Raw genomic sequence first — 17,715 nt, 5'->3', positions numbered from 1 at the left:
GTGCGTCGCTACATGGTCGCTAGTGAGCCGTCAATCAGGCAGATCTCAACAGCGACCAGCGACTCCTGAAAACGATGCTGCGCTTGGTAACCAAGGTAAATATTGGGTAACTAAGCAAACTGCTTTGCTTGGTTACCCGGATATTTACCCTGGTTACCAGCGCACACCACTTAGCGCTGGCTCCCTGCACTCGTAGCCAGGGTACACTTCGGGTTACTAAGCAAAGCGCTGTGCTTAGATACCCCATTTGTACTCTGGCTACATGTGCAGGGAGCAAACACTGGCAGCCTGAGAGCGGCGTACGCTAGTAACCAAGGTAAATATCGGGTAACCAAGCAAAGCGCTTCGCTTAGTTACCCGATGTGTACCTTGGTTACCAGACGCCGGCTCGCTGCACATTCAGATCGTTGCTCTCTCGCTGTCAAACACAGCGATGTGTGCTTCACAGCGGGAGAGCAACGAGCAAAAAATGAACTAGCACTGTGTGTAACGATCAGCGATTTCACAGCAGGGGCCAGGTCGCTGCTTAGTGTCACACACGGCGAGATCGCTGATGAGGTCACTGGTACGTCACAAAAAACGTAACTCAGCAGCGATCTCGCTAGCGATCTCGCTATGTGAGAAGTACCCCTAAGGCTGGAGTCACATTAGCGTATGACATCCGATGCGAGAGGAACAGATGTGATATGCTAATGACCCCAGGCTCAGGCTCTGCTGCAGCTAAATCGGTAAGATCAGCTGTTCTCGAGTCCAGTTGTGACCGCGAGCGCTCCCGCGGTCACAACGAGATGTGAAGAAGCAAGGGCGCATGTGCCGCCCTCTCAGACACCAAACTGTAATGCGGGCTTCAAAAACATGGCGCTGGAGATAAGCGCTATGCACAGGCGCCAACTCCGACACAGTGTAACTGAAGAGAGAAATTTGCATACAGCCAGAGAGAGAGGGAGGAACAGGCGGCGGGGGTGGGGGTAAGGAATCATGTGCATAACCCGCCCGGATATTATCTGGAGAGGTGCACACGTCAATCAAAAAGTGGATGAATTTTCAAACTTCATAAACTTGGATTTCACAGCCTAAACATCCGAGCTGCCTACTAATGGTATCTACAGCCTGTGCCTGATATTTATCTTATATACCAAAATCCTGATGTTCAGTTCCCTTTAATCACCCTAGCTCCTCCATTGTCAGCCTGTGCGTATATCGCACTGCACTGGGATAACATCTGAGTGCAGTCCGATATTTATCTCGCATCCATACACTTGAATGGCTCTTGCAGACAATCACAGCATGCTGCAATCCCTAAACAGGCTGAGAAAAACACGCAGCTCTGAGCTGCAGCATTGTCCAACATGGGGTCAAGTGCAATGCGAGATGTTCTCACATTGCTCTTGTGCGAGACATATGCAAGTGTGACTCCAGCCTAACACGAGTGACGTCACCGCTAGGTCTCATTCTCTGCCTGATGTTACAGCACGTGGTCATGTTCTATAGCAGCTCGCTGGTACTTCAGATGTAGCAAGGCTGGAATCGTTGTGGGATATTGTGTGAATTATGTCACACCTGGGTGTTTTGGGGGTTAGTAAATTAGACAAAAAGAGGGTGTATTTTATTTCACATGAAGGATTTTTTCGGTGTTTGTGTTTATTTACTTTCACTTACAGATTAGTAATGGGGGGTGGGGGGGGGTTCTCAGACACCTGCCATTACTAATCTAGGGCATAGTGGCAGATGTGAGCTGCAATTAACCCCTTATTACCACGATTTCTGCCGCACCAGGGCAATTGAGATGAGTCTGGTACATTTCTGGGACTGTCACATCTAAGGGATGCGGCAATTCTGGGCGGCTTCAGGCTATTTTTAGGCTGGGGGGCCCAAAAAGCACGGGTCTCTCCAACCTGAGAATACCAGCCCCCAGCTGTCGAGCATTATCTTGGCTGGGTCTCTAAATTGGGGGAGGAAGTAAACCGCACACTGTTTTATTTTTATTATTATTTAATAAAAAAAAAAAAAAAAAAAGACAGCACGCAGTTCCTCTTATTTTGATACACAGCCAAGATAAGCGCATGGCTGGGGGCTGCAGCCTGTAGCTATGGGCTTTATCTGCACTGGTAACAATAGATGGGAGGACCCTACGCCATTTTATTAATTTATGTGATTCCAACCCATCAAAGACGCTGTCTGGGGGCGGAGTTTGACTGCAGCCAGACACTAGTGGGTGGGGAAAGCAGTGCATATGGATGAGGGATAATCAGCGGTCCCGGAAGTACAGCAGCGGGAGCAGTTACAGCCGTGGGGAGACTAGGTATGTCGAGCTTTAACCCTTTTGGGGGGTTTTTATGCAGTGATTTACCTGGCTAATCACAGCCATACCAATACTTGACATGGCTGTGATGGGGCCGTGAGTTGGTTTTCTGCAAACGACCAAGTAGGTTCGCTCATCTCTACTGCTGACCATCGACTTGGCTGAATATGCTTAGAGAAGGTGAGGTATGAAGGTTAATCCATTACATGTAAATAGTGAAAATAAATTACAGGAGGACACATTCCTGGTTGCCAGATCTAGGAAAGGGTGGAAAAAAACAAAAAAAACAAAAAAAAAAAAAATGGAGAGGTAGTCATTCATTCTCTTGAGTACAAGTCCTGGAAACGCACAAGCACAGGAGGTTAACAAGGTTAAGGCAAGGTAAGAGCAGAGCACATTGAGAGGTGCTCTCTGCCAGTGTGCTGCACAAATGGTTCATTTCTGCTGTCATTTACCTACGGTGCATCTCATCTCTAGCTGCAAGTGTAAGGGGAAAAACTAGAGGACAAATGCAAATGGCCACACTGTAAGGCAATGTGCGCACGTGGCGTTATTTGTGGTGTGTGTGTGTTTTGGGGCTCAAAACTGCATGACTTTGCTTCCCCAGCAAAGTCTATGACTTTTCATTTTTGCTGTCCGCACACAACTTTATTTTCCAGATGCGTTTGAGATATAATAAAAAGAAAATGGACATGTCATTTCTTTCCTGCATTTTTCACCCATGCATTGGAAAAACGCAGCCAAAAAACGCACCAAAACGCGGTAAAAACGCATGTTTTTTTCCCTGTGCGTTTTTAACATGGGTGCTGTTTTTTGCTTTTCTGTGCGTTTTTTGTGGCCAAATACGCATAAAAAAAAAAAAAAACCGTTGTGTGCGCACATAGCCCAACTCATTTGTATATTGACAACCTAAAAAAAGCCACAAGAACTGATATATCAGTCTGCACCTGCACTGAGGGGAATATCGCTTATCAACTCAGCAAAACAGCAATGCCTATTTTCAGAATGTCTTGTGCATCCCTGGCACTGATATGGAATTAGTCATGTGACAGTAACACAAGCCATTGGGAAAACATCTCAAGAGGATTTACAGAAATAGAAAAGTAAAATATGCTTTGTTCTCCAAATTTACAATACGGGACCAAAAACTGATTCTAATAAGATGCACTTGTCACACGGTACTGTAAGTGGTGACAGCGGTAAATAGGCAATCCCATATAGGTGTAATAGGTTTGTAGTAATACAAACATGACGCATACAGGATAACATGAATATTATATTAACAGTGCACAACTGTCACATTGTATCAGAGGATTGTTGTAGCTGAACCTAAACAAAATATCAAAGATGGTGCAAAAGAAACGTAAACTTAGAGAAGTTGGCCACTAAAGACCCATTTTCTCTGGAAGAGGAAAACTGCAACCTATTAGTTGTTATGGGTGACCATAAGCAAAGGAAAAAACAGAGCAGTAAATAAGAGGGTGCCAGCTGTCATCTCTCTAAGGGTATGTGCACACGTTGCTTTTTTTTCCGCGCGGAAAAAAACGCACCCTCTGGCAGAGGGGAGAATTGTAAACAATGCTTTTTGAGAAACAACGCATCGAAAACGCATGAGTTTTTCATGCGCTTTTTTAGGTGCGTTTTTTAAGACTTGTCAGTGTTAATAAAGTTGGTTGAACGCAGACCTTTGGAAAAAAAAACCTGTGATGTCATTTCCTTCTCCACATTCTGTTTGGATAAATGGAAGGGCTTGGAATGGAAGGAGCACCATTTGAATTTTGGAAAAGTTGAAATAAACTTCGCGCACCGAGCCCCTTAGGTACCTATACGTCAGAAAACCCCCACAAGTGACCCCATTTTGGAATCTGCACCCCTCAAGGATTTTATTCAGGAGTATATTAAGCATTTTGAATCCACAGCTACTTCACCCAAAATGTTGCTGTAGCAACAATATTCTCACTTTTAGGCCCGTTTCACACGTCAGTGAAAAACACTGACGTTTTTCACTGGCGTGTAAAACACGCACATGTCCCTCCGTGTGCCGTGAATTACGGCACACGTGGGTTGTCTAAGTGCAATCCGGGCTCCGTTCTCCGTGGCCCGTGATTGCACTTAGAGATTAACTCACCTGTGCCCGCTCCCGCTCTCCATGGTGCTGATCGCTCCCGCGGTGCAGCATCCGGCCGGCGCTGACCCCCGCAGCAGCTGCTTCCGGGTCGGCTGTGTCGTGCATCATGAATATGCGCGACAATAATGAGCCGGCTCAGAAGCAGCAAGCTGCACGGGCTGCAGAGGACATCGCTGGACGCCGGGCGAGTTAAAATGATTTTTATTTTAAAAGCACGTTTTTTTCTGGCACGTGTTTCACGGACCACACCACGGCGTGGTCCGTGGGACATCAGTGATGCCAGAAAAAAATGGACATGTCTCCGTGCGGCAATCACGCACACGCGGGTACGCCGCACGGAGACACGTGCAGTGAAAAATCACTGACGTGTGAGCAGACCCATTCATTACAATGGGTCTGCGTATGTCAGTGATTCTGGTACGTTTAAAAAAAAGCACAAACGTCCCAGAATCACTGACGTGTGAAAGGGGCCTAAGGCTATGTGGCCATAATCCAGCGACACGGCGTCTAGTACACAGTGCCAGCCTTCCTGCAGCTGCCCATGCCCACGATTTGGGTTCAGGCTGCTGTGGAGCTCTATTCTACCTGCAGAGAACACTCATCTCCGCAGCATAAATTGACATGCTGAGGCTCGGGAAGCTGCGCCACCGGTCAGTTTATGCTGCGGAGAAAAGAAGCACAGTGGGCATGGGATCTCCAAAAATCCTTCCACTGTGCTTCTACTGCACAACGCAGCGTTATGGACGCAGGGAAAACACTCAGCGCCCATAACGCTGCAAACCCTGATTGTGGGCACACAACCTAAAAAGCGTCAATGGATGAATGGATGTCAAATATATATAACGTCCCACCCCCGCCTGCATATTCTAAGCTGGCACCTTTAGTACCTTTCATGTGGCACTAAAGGGTGCCTAGCTTAGTATGTATCCAATAAGGGAAGAAAAAAAAAAAAAAAAAAAAAAATGAAAAAAATGGCGTGGGGTCCCCCCTATTTTTGATAGCCAGTCAGGGTAAAGCAGACAGCTGTAGCCTGCAAACCACAGCTGGCAGCTTCATCTTGGCTGGTGATCAATTTGGAGGGCTCCCCATGTTTTTTTTTTTTTATTTATAAATAAAGAATTAAAAAAAAATAACGTGGGGTCCCCCCAAATTAGATCACCAGCCAAGGTGAAGCTGACAGCTGGGGTCTGGTATTCTCAGGGTGGGAAGAGCCATGGTTATTGGACTCTTCCCAGCCTAAAAATAGCAGGCCGCAGCCGCCCCAGAAGTGGCGCATCTCGCCCCAACTCATCCCGCGCCCTGGTGCGTTGGCAAGTTGATACCAGATGTGTAATGTCACCTGGCATCAAGCCCAGCAATTAGTGATGTCACGGCGTCTATTAGATACCCGACATAACTAATTGACAGTAAACAAAAGCAAAAAAAAAAGAAAATTTTTTATTAGAAAAAAACACTCCCCAAATCATTCCCTTGTTCTTCAATTTAATCAAAAAATTTGAAAAAAATGGGTCCGCAGAAATCCATATGGACGTCCCACGTCGCCTCTGGACCTTCTAGAATATGGGGGCACGTTCAGGGAACGTACCCCCCATTTTCTAGGAGCGCAGACCCTCCATTTGAGGAGAGTGGGTGCCAAAAATCTGCACCCACTCTCCCCGGGTCACAGCTGCAGAGTGCGAGCAGCAAGCACAGCTCTCTGAACACTGTGCTGGCTGTCAGCTGCTCTGCACATGTGACCGGCCGGCGTCTGCTGTGAAGGAGGAGGGGGCCGCGGGGGATCAGCGCTGCAACCGGACAGGTGAGGGGGAATACCGGGGGGGAAATAGCAGGGCCTGGGGGGCATTTTTCTGTCGCATGTGTTATTGCACATGCGACAGAAATCATAGGAGCAGGGCGGCCGGTGCGCTAGGCCATGTTGGATTTTCGGGAGGGCGGGGGGGGGGGGGGTCGGGGGTCAGGGCGGGCACTTTGGCGACACCGGGGGCTTTCCTGGACTTTGCCAGGAAGTGAGGTCAACAGGAAACCTCTTGACCTCACTTCCAGGTAAATGCCTGCGTTCTGGCGTGCCAACAAAGGCCGCAGACCGCAACAAAAAAGCAGCTCACTGCGGTGTAGCTGCGTTCTGACCCCACATCATTGATTTAATGGGGGAGAGAACGCAGCTACACCGCACAAAAGAAGTGACATGCTGCTTTTCTTTCCGCACCGATTTTTGGCATCCAAAACGCTGCGTTTAGAAACGCAGCATGTGCACTGATTTTTCGGCTTTCTCATACACTTTGCTGGGAAAGCTGAACGCATGCAATTTGCCACTGAAACGCTGCGGTTCTAAACGCAGCGTTTCCGCGGTAAAAAACGCAACGTGTGCACACAGCCTAAGGTGCAGAAAAAAAAAAAAAAAAAAAACAACTTTTTTTGTAGTCACCTTAAGGTTCCTTTTGTACAATACTAGCAAAGTCACTTTCCAATCTGCTTAGGCTGCTTTCACTCACACATCCGTTTTTTCCTGTGTGGCACAATCCGGCTCTTTGCAGAAAAAACGCAACTGGGGTTTTTTGCCGCCGGTTGCGGTTTTTTTGCATAGACTTACATTAGTGCCGGATTGTGCCGCATGGGCTTGCGTTCCGTCCGGTTTTTGCCGCATGCGGCAGATTTAGCCGATGTGGCGGCCGGATGGAACGTTGCCTGGCACGTTTTTTTGTCCGGCAAAAAAAAAAAAAAACGCATTGCGCCACATCTGGCCGATGCGGCGCGATTTGCAATGCATGCCCATGCGGCGTCCTGCGGCAAAAAAACGCATCCGGCCGCCGCATGCGTTTTTTCCCACTGCGCATGCTCAGTAGCCGGCCGCAAGCAGCAAAAACCGGACGGGCCGCGTGTAAAAAAACTTATGCAAAGGATGCGGGTTTTTTCACCACATCCGTTGCATAGGTTTTAGAGCCGGATCGGCCGGCTCTGCTAAAACCGGAGGTGTGAAAGCAGCCTTACTGAAGAATTCCCAAGAATTCCCATAGCAGGAAGGCAATGAGAAGACATAACCCAGAGCCCACATTGTCCAATATTTTCTGAGACTGACAGCATCACAGCTGATCAGAGCAGCGGGAAAATCGCCATGCTCCAAAGAACGCAGATTACTCTGAGCTTGGAGGGAATGGCCGCCCTCCCTCCTCCCAAAAGAAATATTACATCATTTCATTGCTTTTTAATTTTACCACTGATGTATCTATATGAGGATTTTGTTACTTTTTTTTGGATTTGCAGTTTTTATTGCCACTTCATTTGGATAAGAGGAACTTACTGAATTACACACACACAAAAAAAAAAAAAAGTCTAGTTTTGTTGTGGAAATGCCACCGATTTGATGCAGATTTCACCATTTGCTTTACAATGCGACAGTCTCATCCAAAGCCTGCAGTGTGGTTGAAAATTACACTGCGGATTTAGCCACAGATTACGACGGGAGATTTCTTAAAATCTCATCTACAATCGTTCCTGTAACTGCAGTCTCTTCTGCACGGAATATATTAATGGAAAACCTGATGGCCACGTCCCACAGACATTTTGGAGGCGTGACCCAATGCTATTTAGTTATTTTTCCCTTGTATAAAGAATTGGACTTCTTTATAAACTAACGTACTTTTGTATGGAGGGCTTCCAGACATATGAGCATGGCAGACCTCAGGGCATAATTTTTTTTTTTTGCTATACCCTAATGTGTATTTTTTTATGGCATACTTTTTTTTGTGGGGGGGGGGGGTTATTTTATTTTTATATTTGGTGTTTACAAATATTTGTTAAAGGATTTGTCTCCAGGTTTTTGCTCCCCCATCTGAGAGCAGTATAATATAGAGACAGAGGCCCTGATTCCAGCAATGTGTCACTGAACTGTTTTCTAGCTCTGCAGCAGAGAAAACATTTTATCAAAATGACAGCAGCTATACAGAGCTCATGGATATGCTGGACTACCTGGCAGCAGCCAAGTAGTCCTCTAATGATAAAATCACTGTTTTATCAGCAGTAGATTATCTAAACTACACTAAGCAGCCCAGTAAGTGACACATCACTGGAATCAGATCTCTACCCCTACGTTATGCTGCTCTCAGATTAGGTGGCAAAAACCTGTCGACAGATTCCCTTTAAGTAATATGGCAAACACAAGAAGGAAAAATGCCCCCTGAGGAACATTACATTTTTTATTACTCAGCCTTTCATTAATATCCAAAGGAGCAACAATTACAATAAAAATATCCTCCTCGAAGTGTCACCGGTCATCGGCAAAGCTAATCTGGGTCTGCTCGGACTCCTCAGCTCTACTGCGCTCAGCAGATACCCAGCTATCATGCTCCAATAGAAGCATCGACATTGCTGACGTGTCTTTTCAGTATATTACTCTCAGGATCAAGCGTTTCCTTCTCTTGGGTCCCCTTGGCCAAACCTGCTACTGCTGGCGCATCATGCAGAGCCATCGAAAACTCTCCGGGCAGACATGCTACTCGCTAACCTCAAAAACAGCAAATGGTCCGGAAAAGGTTAAAAATGCATCAAAAAACGGATGGAAAAAAAATGCATTAAAAAAAAATAAAATGTGATGTTTAGCATAAGGTCTTTTTTCTTCTGAGTATGTTCACATCGTGCTTCTCTGCAGTGTTTTTCTCCATGAAGAACATCGCATTATTGTTATGCGTTTTGTTGATTAGGGTTCGTTGTCCCTAGGTGTTCATAAGAACGGGTACAAAAAAAAAAAGTATATATATATTTTTGCCTTATTCTGTCTGTCTTGCTCTAAAATGACATCATTACAGTGACAACCGTCGCCACAGCGCGTACGCTAAAGAGCCTGCGACCAACGGCTCAGCTAAGGCTCCCTGCACACGTAACCAGGGTACACATCGGGTTACTAAGCGAAGCGCTTTGCTTAGTTACTCGATATTTACCCTGGCTACGTGTGCAAGGAGCCAGCGCTAAGCAGTGTACGCTGGTAACCAATGTAAATATCAGGTAACCAAGCAAAGCGCTTTGCTTAGTTATCCGATATTTACCCTGGCTACGTGTGCAAGGAGCCTAACTGAAAAGCCCGAACTACGGGCCGACAGGACGACGCACGACACTTTCCCCGCTCAGCTCCGCCCCACCCCCTGCACTCTACCCTCCGCATGTATACCCTGACCACACACACACCTACCTGGATAGTCACCTATCCCCAGCCATGCAGTCCCGGCACTGACATCCTCAGTGCCATGGGCCCGCTCGGCTCCACCCACTCCGTACTCCGCCCCCCGCACACATTAGGCTGCTTTCACACTTGCGTTGTGAGGCATCCGTCACAGTGCGTTGTGTGACGCATGCGTTACAAATAGTGTGATAATAAAGTAATGGATTCCTGTAAAAGAACGTTTTTGCGTTTTTGTTTATGTTTCGCCGAGAAAAGGAGATTAGCGGTCGGGAGAAGAGAGAGAGAGAGAGAGAGAGAGAGAGAGAGAGAGCGAGAGAGAGAGAGAGAGAGGTGACCGCAAATCCCCTGAGTGACTGCAGTGAGCTGCGCGATCAGCTGTGCCGTCACTCAGGTGACCCATGGCCACAGCTGCAGTCCACCTGAGAGCTGTGTCCGCGGGTCACCTGAATGAGGTCACAGCTGATCGCGCGGATCACTTCAGTTGCTGCGTGGAGCTGATAGAGAGCGGTCGTGTTCTACTGCCGCTCCTGTCAGCTTCATGTAGCAGAGCTGAAAGCGTCGTGGGACCTCTGTGGATTACGTTGGATTTGGAGGGGTATTTTAAGGGTTTAATAAAATGGTGAAAGGGTTTTTTTTTTTATTCCAAAGAAAGTATTTTTTTGGGTGTATGTTTATTTTCTTTAACTTACAGGTTAATCATGGAAGGTATCTCAGGGAGACGCCTGCCATGATTAACCAAGGATTTAGTGGCAGCTATAGGCTGCTGCCATTAACTCCTTATTACCTCGATTGCCACCGCACCAGGGCAATTTGGGCTGACCCGGGTAGAGTCCCAGGACTATCGCATCTAATGGATGCAGCAATTCCAGGCGGCTGCTTGCTGATATTGTTAGGCTGGGGGGGTTCCCCATAACGTGGGGCTCCACTTCCTAAGAATACCAGCCCTCAGCCATGTGGCTTTATCTTGGCTGGTATCAAAATTGGGGGGGCCCCGCACTTCGTTTTTTTTAAATGTTTTATTTATTTTACTGCACGATATAGACCCACCCACCGGCAGCTGAGATTGGTTGCAGTGAGACAGCTGTCACTCAGCATGGGGGCAGAGCTTTGTGACAGCCGTGCAGCGGCGCGCCCTTGAACGATGAGTATGAGAGAGGGGGGAGAGAGACCAGGAGTGATTTTAAATGATTTAGATAGTTATGCTGGACATGCTGAGCATGCGCAGTAGAACGTGACGGGATCCGTCAGCAGATTCCGCGGCTTAGTGCATTGCAGCGGAATCCGCCCCATAGACAATCATTAGGCACGTTGGCGAATTCTAATGGACTCCATCAGGGTGCGATATTTTAACGACCCAAAAAACGCTACATGCAGCTTTCCCTCCGACCAACGCTGCGTCAAATTAACGACGCAGCGTCGTCCAGCGGATGCAATGCCAACACTTGCGTTACAGTGTGTCGTCAATACAAGTCTATGGAGAATAGCACAGTGCGTTAACGGACTGCGCTATTCTCCGTAGCGGCAGATTGCGCTGAACACAAGGGTGAGAGCGCCCAAACACACACACACACACACACAGTTACCTGTCCCCAGCCTTGCAGTCCCCGGCACTGACGTCCTCAGCGCCATGGCCCCGCTCGGCTCCACCCACCTCGCACTCCGCCTCCCACACACATTACCACATGAATGAGATTTTAGAAATTGTGCTCATTTTGTTGGTACTGTAGGAGCTGCAACTTCTTTAACCCTGCACACAGGGCTGTGGAGTCTGTAAGCCAAACCTTCAACTCAGACTCCTCAATTTCTCTTGCTCTGACTCCGACATATATTGCTTCGAGTTAGGTGAAAAATGTATTGTAGTACATGAACATGTGTATGTGAACATCAGACATTTAATAATTTTTATGATACAATAATCAAGATATTTGGATAGACCATAAAATATATTTATTGGAATACAACTTTAGAACCCAAACTGTAATAAATTGTAAATATGTAATACACTATGTAATATACAGTAGATTACATATATCTTGTGTGTAATTATATATTTATTATTTATATATTACACACAAGATATATATGTAATCTACTGTATATTACATAGTGTATTACATATTTACAATTTATTACAGTTTGGGTTCTAAAGTTGTATTCCAATAAATATATTTTATGGTCTATCCAAATATCTTGATTATTGTATCATAAAAATTATTAAATGTCTGATGTTCACATTGTACTATAATAAATGTTTCACTTAAATATAAGCATTATACTAAATATTATTTAGTAAAATATTCAGCACATTCTGCATTGCACTACTGTCCCCAATGAATTATATATTTTAGGAGTCGGTGCATTTTATACCGACACCACCAAAATGAGCTCCGACTCAGACTCCACAGCCCTGCCTGCACAAAACAAAAAAAAAAAGGAAACTATGTGAACAAGCCCTAAGGCTATGTGCCCACGCTGCGGATTTTGCCGCGGATTTTCCGAAAATCTGCAGCAGCGGCACTTCCAAGCCATTTCAATGGCATTTTGGAAATGCTGTGTCCATGCTGCGGATTTTTCCGCGGCGGATTTGCCGCGGATTTTGATCCGGAAAAATCTGCAGCATGCCAATTATTCTTGCGGATTTTGGGTATAGAATGGGGAAAAAAAAAAAAAATCCGCATCAAAATAGCGCTAATCCGCGACAAATCCGCGGCAAAAATAAGAATTATTCTTACCGATAATTCGCTTTCTAGGACCTTCCACGACAGCATAGGAGGTTGTCTCTCCACGCCCTAATTGGGACAGGAAGTTCAAGAGGTTTAAAAGGACCCTCCCACCTCCCATAGCCAGTGTCTTACAAAGAACCCATAGCAATTGAGAAGTACAACATATCCATGAATATATGAATATAAAAGGGGAGGGAATTACCTGCTGTCGTGGAAGGTCCTAGAAACCGAATTAACGGTAAGAATAATTCTTATTTCTCTAGTCCCTTCCACGACAGCATAGGAGGAATACCAAAGAATTGATACCTAGGGGGGGACCACAGCCTGCAGGACCTTCCTGCCAAAAGCCAAATCCCTGCTGGAATCCAGATCCAGACGATAATGCTTCGTGAAAGTATGGAGGGAAGACCACGTAGCCGCCTTGCAGATCTGCTCAGGGGAAGCCCCTGCCCGTTCAGCCCAGGAGACAGAGGTAGCCCTGGTGGAGTGCGCCGTGAATCCGGTAGGTGGAGAGAGATGCTGAGCGAGGTAGGCATCTCTAAATGCCCGCACAATCCAGTTGGCGACGGTACTCTTAGCCACCTTCCTGCCCTTATTGCGGCCAAAGGGCTGGATGAACAGGTTAGAATCAAGGCGCCAAGAAGCAGTAACCTCCAGGTAGTGCAACACTGTCCGACGGACATCCAAAGAATGAAACACTTCCTCACCCGGAGTCCGAGGATTCTGACAGAAGGAAGGCAGGACGATGGACTGAGAACAGTGAAAATCCGAAACCACCTTGGGAAGGAAGGAAGGAAGGGTCCAGCTGAAAAACAATGCTGTCATCTCTGACGGTCAGGTAAGGTTCCCGAATAGACAAAGCCTGAAGTTCTCCGACTCTGCGAGCAGACGTAATAGCCACAAGAAAAGCAGTCTTGTGAGAAAGAGAACGAATGTTACAAGAGCACAGTGGCTCAAATGGTGACTGAGATAGTCCGGTAAGGACCACATTGAGATCCCAGCGAGGCGTCAGGACCCTCTGACGTGGACAGAGTCTACTAGCGGACACAAAGAACCGACGGATCCAACGATGATCTGCCAGAGCCGTGTCAAAGACTGCACTGAGGGCTGACACCTGAACTTTCAGGGTGCTAGGCCTAAGGCCTAAGTCCAATCCACTCTGGAGGAAGTCCAGAATCTGCGCAATATTAGGCCGAAGTGGGTCAGGAGGCCGAGAACCACACCAGGAGGAAAATCTCTTCCAGATTTTGTTGTAAATACTATTAGTCACTGGTTTACGGTTCTTCTGTAGGGTAGCCACAACTTTGTCAGAAAGCCCTTGGGCCTTCAGTGCCCGGGCCTCAGAAGCCAGGCAGCCAAGTTGAGTTTCTGGGGAGCCGGATGGAAAATCGGACCCTGGGACAGTAAGCTGGGGTCCGAACCTAAGAGGACTGGGCCGTCTATTCCTAGAGTCATGACCAGGCTGTACCAACTCCTCCGAGGCCACAGCGGGGCTACCAGTATAGTTGGGACCCCCTCGTCTCTGATCTTCCTCAGGGCCCTTGCGAGAAGAGGAAGAGGGGGGGGGGGGAACGCGTAAGCGAGGCAAAAGGACCAATTGTGGCAGAAAGCGTCTACCCCTAACGCCTTGTCCCGTGGGTTCAGGGAGAAATATGTTGCGACCTTGCGATTCCCTGCCGAAGCAAAGAGGTCCACCTCTGGAGCACCCCACCTTGCCACCAGAGAGCAGAACACCGCCTGATCCAGACTCCATTCCCCCGGATGAACATCCCGACGACTCAGGAAATCCGCCTGAAGATTTAGTGAGCCCTTCAGATGGACCGCAGAAAGGGATAGCAGTGATTGTTCCGCCCATTGAAAGATCCGGGAGGACACTGACTTCAGGGCGCCTGAGCGTGTACTGCCCTGATGGCGGAGATGTGCCACTGTTGTGACATTGTCTGAATATACCAGGACGTGAGAGTCCCGGACGAGGTCCTGAGCCGCAAGGAGGGCTTCCCTGACTGCCCTGAGCTTCCGGTAGTTGGAGGATTGGGAGTTGACGTAAGGACTCCAGACCCCTTGAAATGGGGAGTTTGCCACCATTGCACCCCATCCTCGCAGGCTGGCATCTGTGGTCAGTGTAACCAGGGGTGCCTGCGTCCAGGCAACCCCCACCTGTAGGTTGTTGGGCTGCAGCCACCAGAGAAGGGATGAGGAGACGGGCCCCGAGAGGCGAAACCGTCTGTTTAGGGAAGACGGGAGTCTGTCCCAATGCGCCAGGATATGATCCTGGAGACACCGAGAATGGGCCTGAGCCCACCTGACTGAGGGAATGCAGGACGTCATAGAACCCAGAGCAGACATTGCTGCTCGAAGCGTCGTGCGAGCCTGCCTGCACAGCTTTGATATTTTGGCTAACAGAGCTACCCTGTGGCCCTCTGGGAGAAAAGATGCCTGTCGGTCGGAGTCCAGCAGCACTCCGAGAAACTGCCGAGCGGAGGAGGGGTTTAACTGTGATTTTTTGAGATTGGGAATCCATCCCAGGGACCGGAGGATTACTAAAGACTTTTCCACATGGCTCCGGAGGGTTGGAGCAGAGGGAGCCATGAGAAGAAAGTCGTCCAAATATGGAACCAGACAGATACCCTGCAATCGTATGAAGGCGACCACCTCTGCCATGATCTTTGAAAAGATCCTTGGAGCAGAGGAGATCCCGAAGGGAAGTACATTGAATTGGAAATGAAGCACCTCCTCCCCGTGTAGAACCGCAAACCTGAGGTATTGCCTGTGACCCGGATGGACGGGCACATGGAAGTAGGCGTCCTTCAAGTCTATAGAGGCCATCTGGTGGTGTAGACCTATCAGGGGAATAGCCGATTTTACTGACTCCATCTTGAACCGCCGGTACCTGACCTGACGGTTGAGACGCTTTAAATTGATTATTATCCGGACGTCGCCCGAAGGTTTCTTGACAAGGAAGAGGCGGGAGTAGTGTCCTATCCCTTCTTCCTGACTCGGGACTGGGGAAACGACCCCCGAGTGCATTAGCTCCAGAATCTTTGTGTACAACAGAGCCTGTGAAACCTGCGACGCCAGAGCTGTGACTCGGATACCCGGAAGAGGGGGGGGGGGGAGACGAATTCTATTAAGAGACCCTCGGAGACGATCTTCAGAACCCATTGGGAGGTGGTTATGGACCGCCACTGTGGAAGAAACGCCGAGAGTCGTCCCCCCACCCGAGCCGAGTCACTGCTTGTCCTGCTGGGGACGTTGCTGATGGGGAGGGATGAGGATGTTTCTTCCTCTACCCTAAAGCTGGTGTCACACACAGCGACAACGACAACGACGTCGCTGCTACGTCACCATTTTCTGTGACGTTGCAGCGACGTCCCGTCGCTGTCGCTGTGTGTGACATCCAGCAACGACCTGGCCCCTGCTGTGAGGTCGCCGGTCGTTGCTGAATGTCCAGCTTCATTTTTTGGTCGTCACTCTCCCGCTGTGACACACACATCGCTGTGTGTGACAGCGAGAGAGCGACGAAATGAAGCGATCAGGAGCCGGCACTGGCAGCTGCGGTAAGCTGTAACCAGCGTAAACATCGGGTAACCAAGGGAAGACCTTTCCCTGGTTACCCGATGTTTACGCTGGTTACCAGCCTCCGCTCTTGCTGCCAGTGCCGGCTCCTGCACTGTGACATGTGGCTGCAGTACGCATCGGGTAATTAACCCGATGTGTGCTGCAGGAGAGCAAGGAGCCAGCGCTAAGCGCGGCTCCCTGCTCTCTGAACTGTGACATGTAGCTGCAGCACACATCGGGTTAATTAACCCGATGTGTGCTGCAGGAGAGCAAGGAGCCAGCGCTAAGCGCGGCTCCCTGCTCTCTGAACATGTAGCACAGCGACCTTATGATCGCTGCTTCTGCTGTGTTTGACAGCTAAGCAGCGATCATAACAGCGACTTACAAGGTCGCTGTTACGTCACCGAAAATGGTGACGTAACAGCGACGTCGTTGTCGCTGTCGTTTAGTGTGAACCCAGCTTTAGGATAGCTCCACCGGCCCGCCTTCCCTTTCCCTCTGGGCTGGGAGGCTGGAGGCATCGAGGGACGAAAGGACCGCTTCTTGGTGGGTCTAGGATCGGGTAAGGCCTTACGATCAGTTGCCTTGTCCAAAATATCATCCAGGGCAGGTCCAAACACCAAATCCCCTTTAAATGGAAGGGAGCAAAGCCTCATCTTAGAGGTGGAGTCTCCACTCCAGGCCTTGAGCCAGAGGGCACGTCTGGCAGAGTTAGATAGAACCGAGGTCCTGGCCCCCAGGCGGACTGATTCCACTGAGGTATCTGCCAAAAAACTGGTAGCCTTCCTAAGTAAGGGAAGGGATTCCAGCAACTCCTCCCTAGGGGTACCCTGGGAAATATGAGCCTCCAACTGGTCCAACCACCTAAGCAGGGACCTGGATACATAAGTGGAGGCAATATTAGCCTGAATGGAAGAAGACGATGCCTCCCAGGATCGCTTCATTAGTCCCTCTACCTTCCTATCCAGCTGATCATTAAGTTGGGAAGTATCTTCAAATGGAAGCGCCGTTTGTTTAGCCACCCTAGCCACCTGTACATCTACTTTTGGGACCTCCCAATGTAATTCAGAAGGTTCTAGCGGAAACCGGCGTCTAGGGTCACTCCGTACCCGCCTCTCAGGAAATTCCCATTCCTGAGAGACAATATCCAGAATATTAGCATGAACCGGAAACCCTAATTGTTTGACTGTTTTTAGGCCAGCAAACATCTCATCCTGGATAGAGGGAAGAGCTTGTACTTCCTCTAACCCCATAGTACTCCGAACCGCCCCAATAAGATCCCCTAAATCCTCTGAGGGAAAGAGGAAGGACTGGTCAGACCTCCCAGAGGGAAATCCTTCATCAGGGCCCTCTGAGGCGGAATCAGCGTCCTCATGATCAGACGGGGCTGACTGGAGTTTCCTCTTTTTTGGAGAAGAGGGGCCAGGAGCAGGGAGGGAGGCTAGTGAGGCCTGAATCTCCTGTTTCATCATGGACCGCAACTCGTCTACCAGGGACGGTTGTTCGGCCCTAATAATCTGGTCTGTACATTGTTGGCAAAGCTTCTTATCCCAGGCAGTAGGGAGCTTCTTAATACAGACTGGACATTTTTTGATCTTTTCATATCTGTCAGGTCTATCCGGTTTATCTGACTTTTCTGACTTCTCAGACTTTTCTGATTTTTCAGTTTTGTCAGTTTTCTTAGTGGCCTTGTCCTCCTAGAAAACACAGACCAGAATTTCATAAATATCTGCCTGAGAGCTATGCCTGAGGGACCATCCCCCTCTGTACTTACTGTGGTAGGGGGCACACTGGGCTCTGCAGATGCAGCTGCAGCTGCAGGGGAAGACAT

At 48.5% G+C, this 17,715-nt stretch overlaps 1 protein-coding gene across 1 annotated transcript in view; it reads right to left on the bottom strand.

Annotated features, from left to right (window-relative positions):
* Nucleotides 1-17,715, bottom strand: part of TRIP12 (thyroid hormone receptor interactor 12) — a 221,968-nt gene extending 204,253 nt beyond the window's left edge. The window contains 2 exon segments of the mRNA XM_075341548.1: nucleotides 17,517-17,581; nucleotides 17,659-17,715. Of these exon segments, the coding sequence (XP_075197663.1) occupies nucleotides 17,517-17,581; nucleotides 17,659-17,715 (122 nt within the window).

Source organism: Anomaloglossus baeobatrachus, chromosome 3 (assembly GCF_048569485.1).
Source record: "Anomaloglossus baeobatrachus isolate aAnoBae1 chromosome 3, aAnoBae1.hap1, whole genome shotgun sequence".
NCBI lineage: Eukaryota > Metazoa > Chordata > Amphibia > Anura > Aromobatidae > Anomaloglossus > Anomaloglossus baeobatrachus.
The sequence above is the reverse complement of the archived record's forward strand: the minus strand, read 5'-3'. Positions and strand labels throughout refer to the sequence as shown.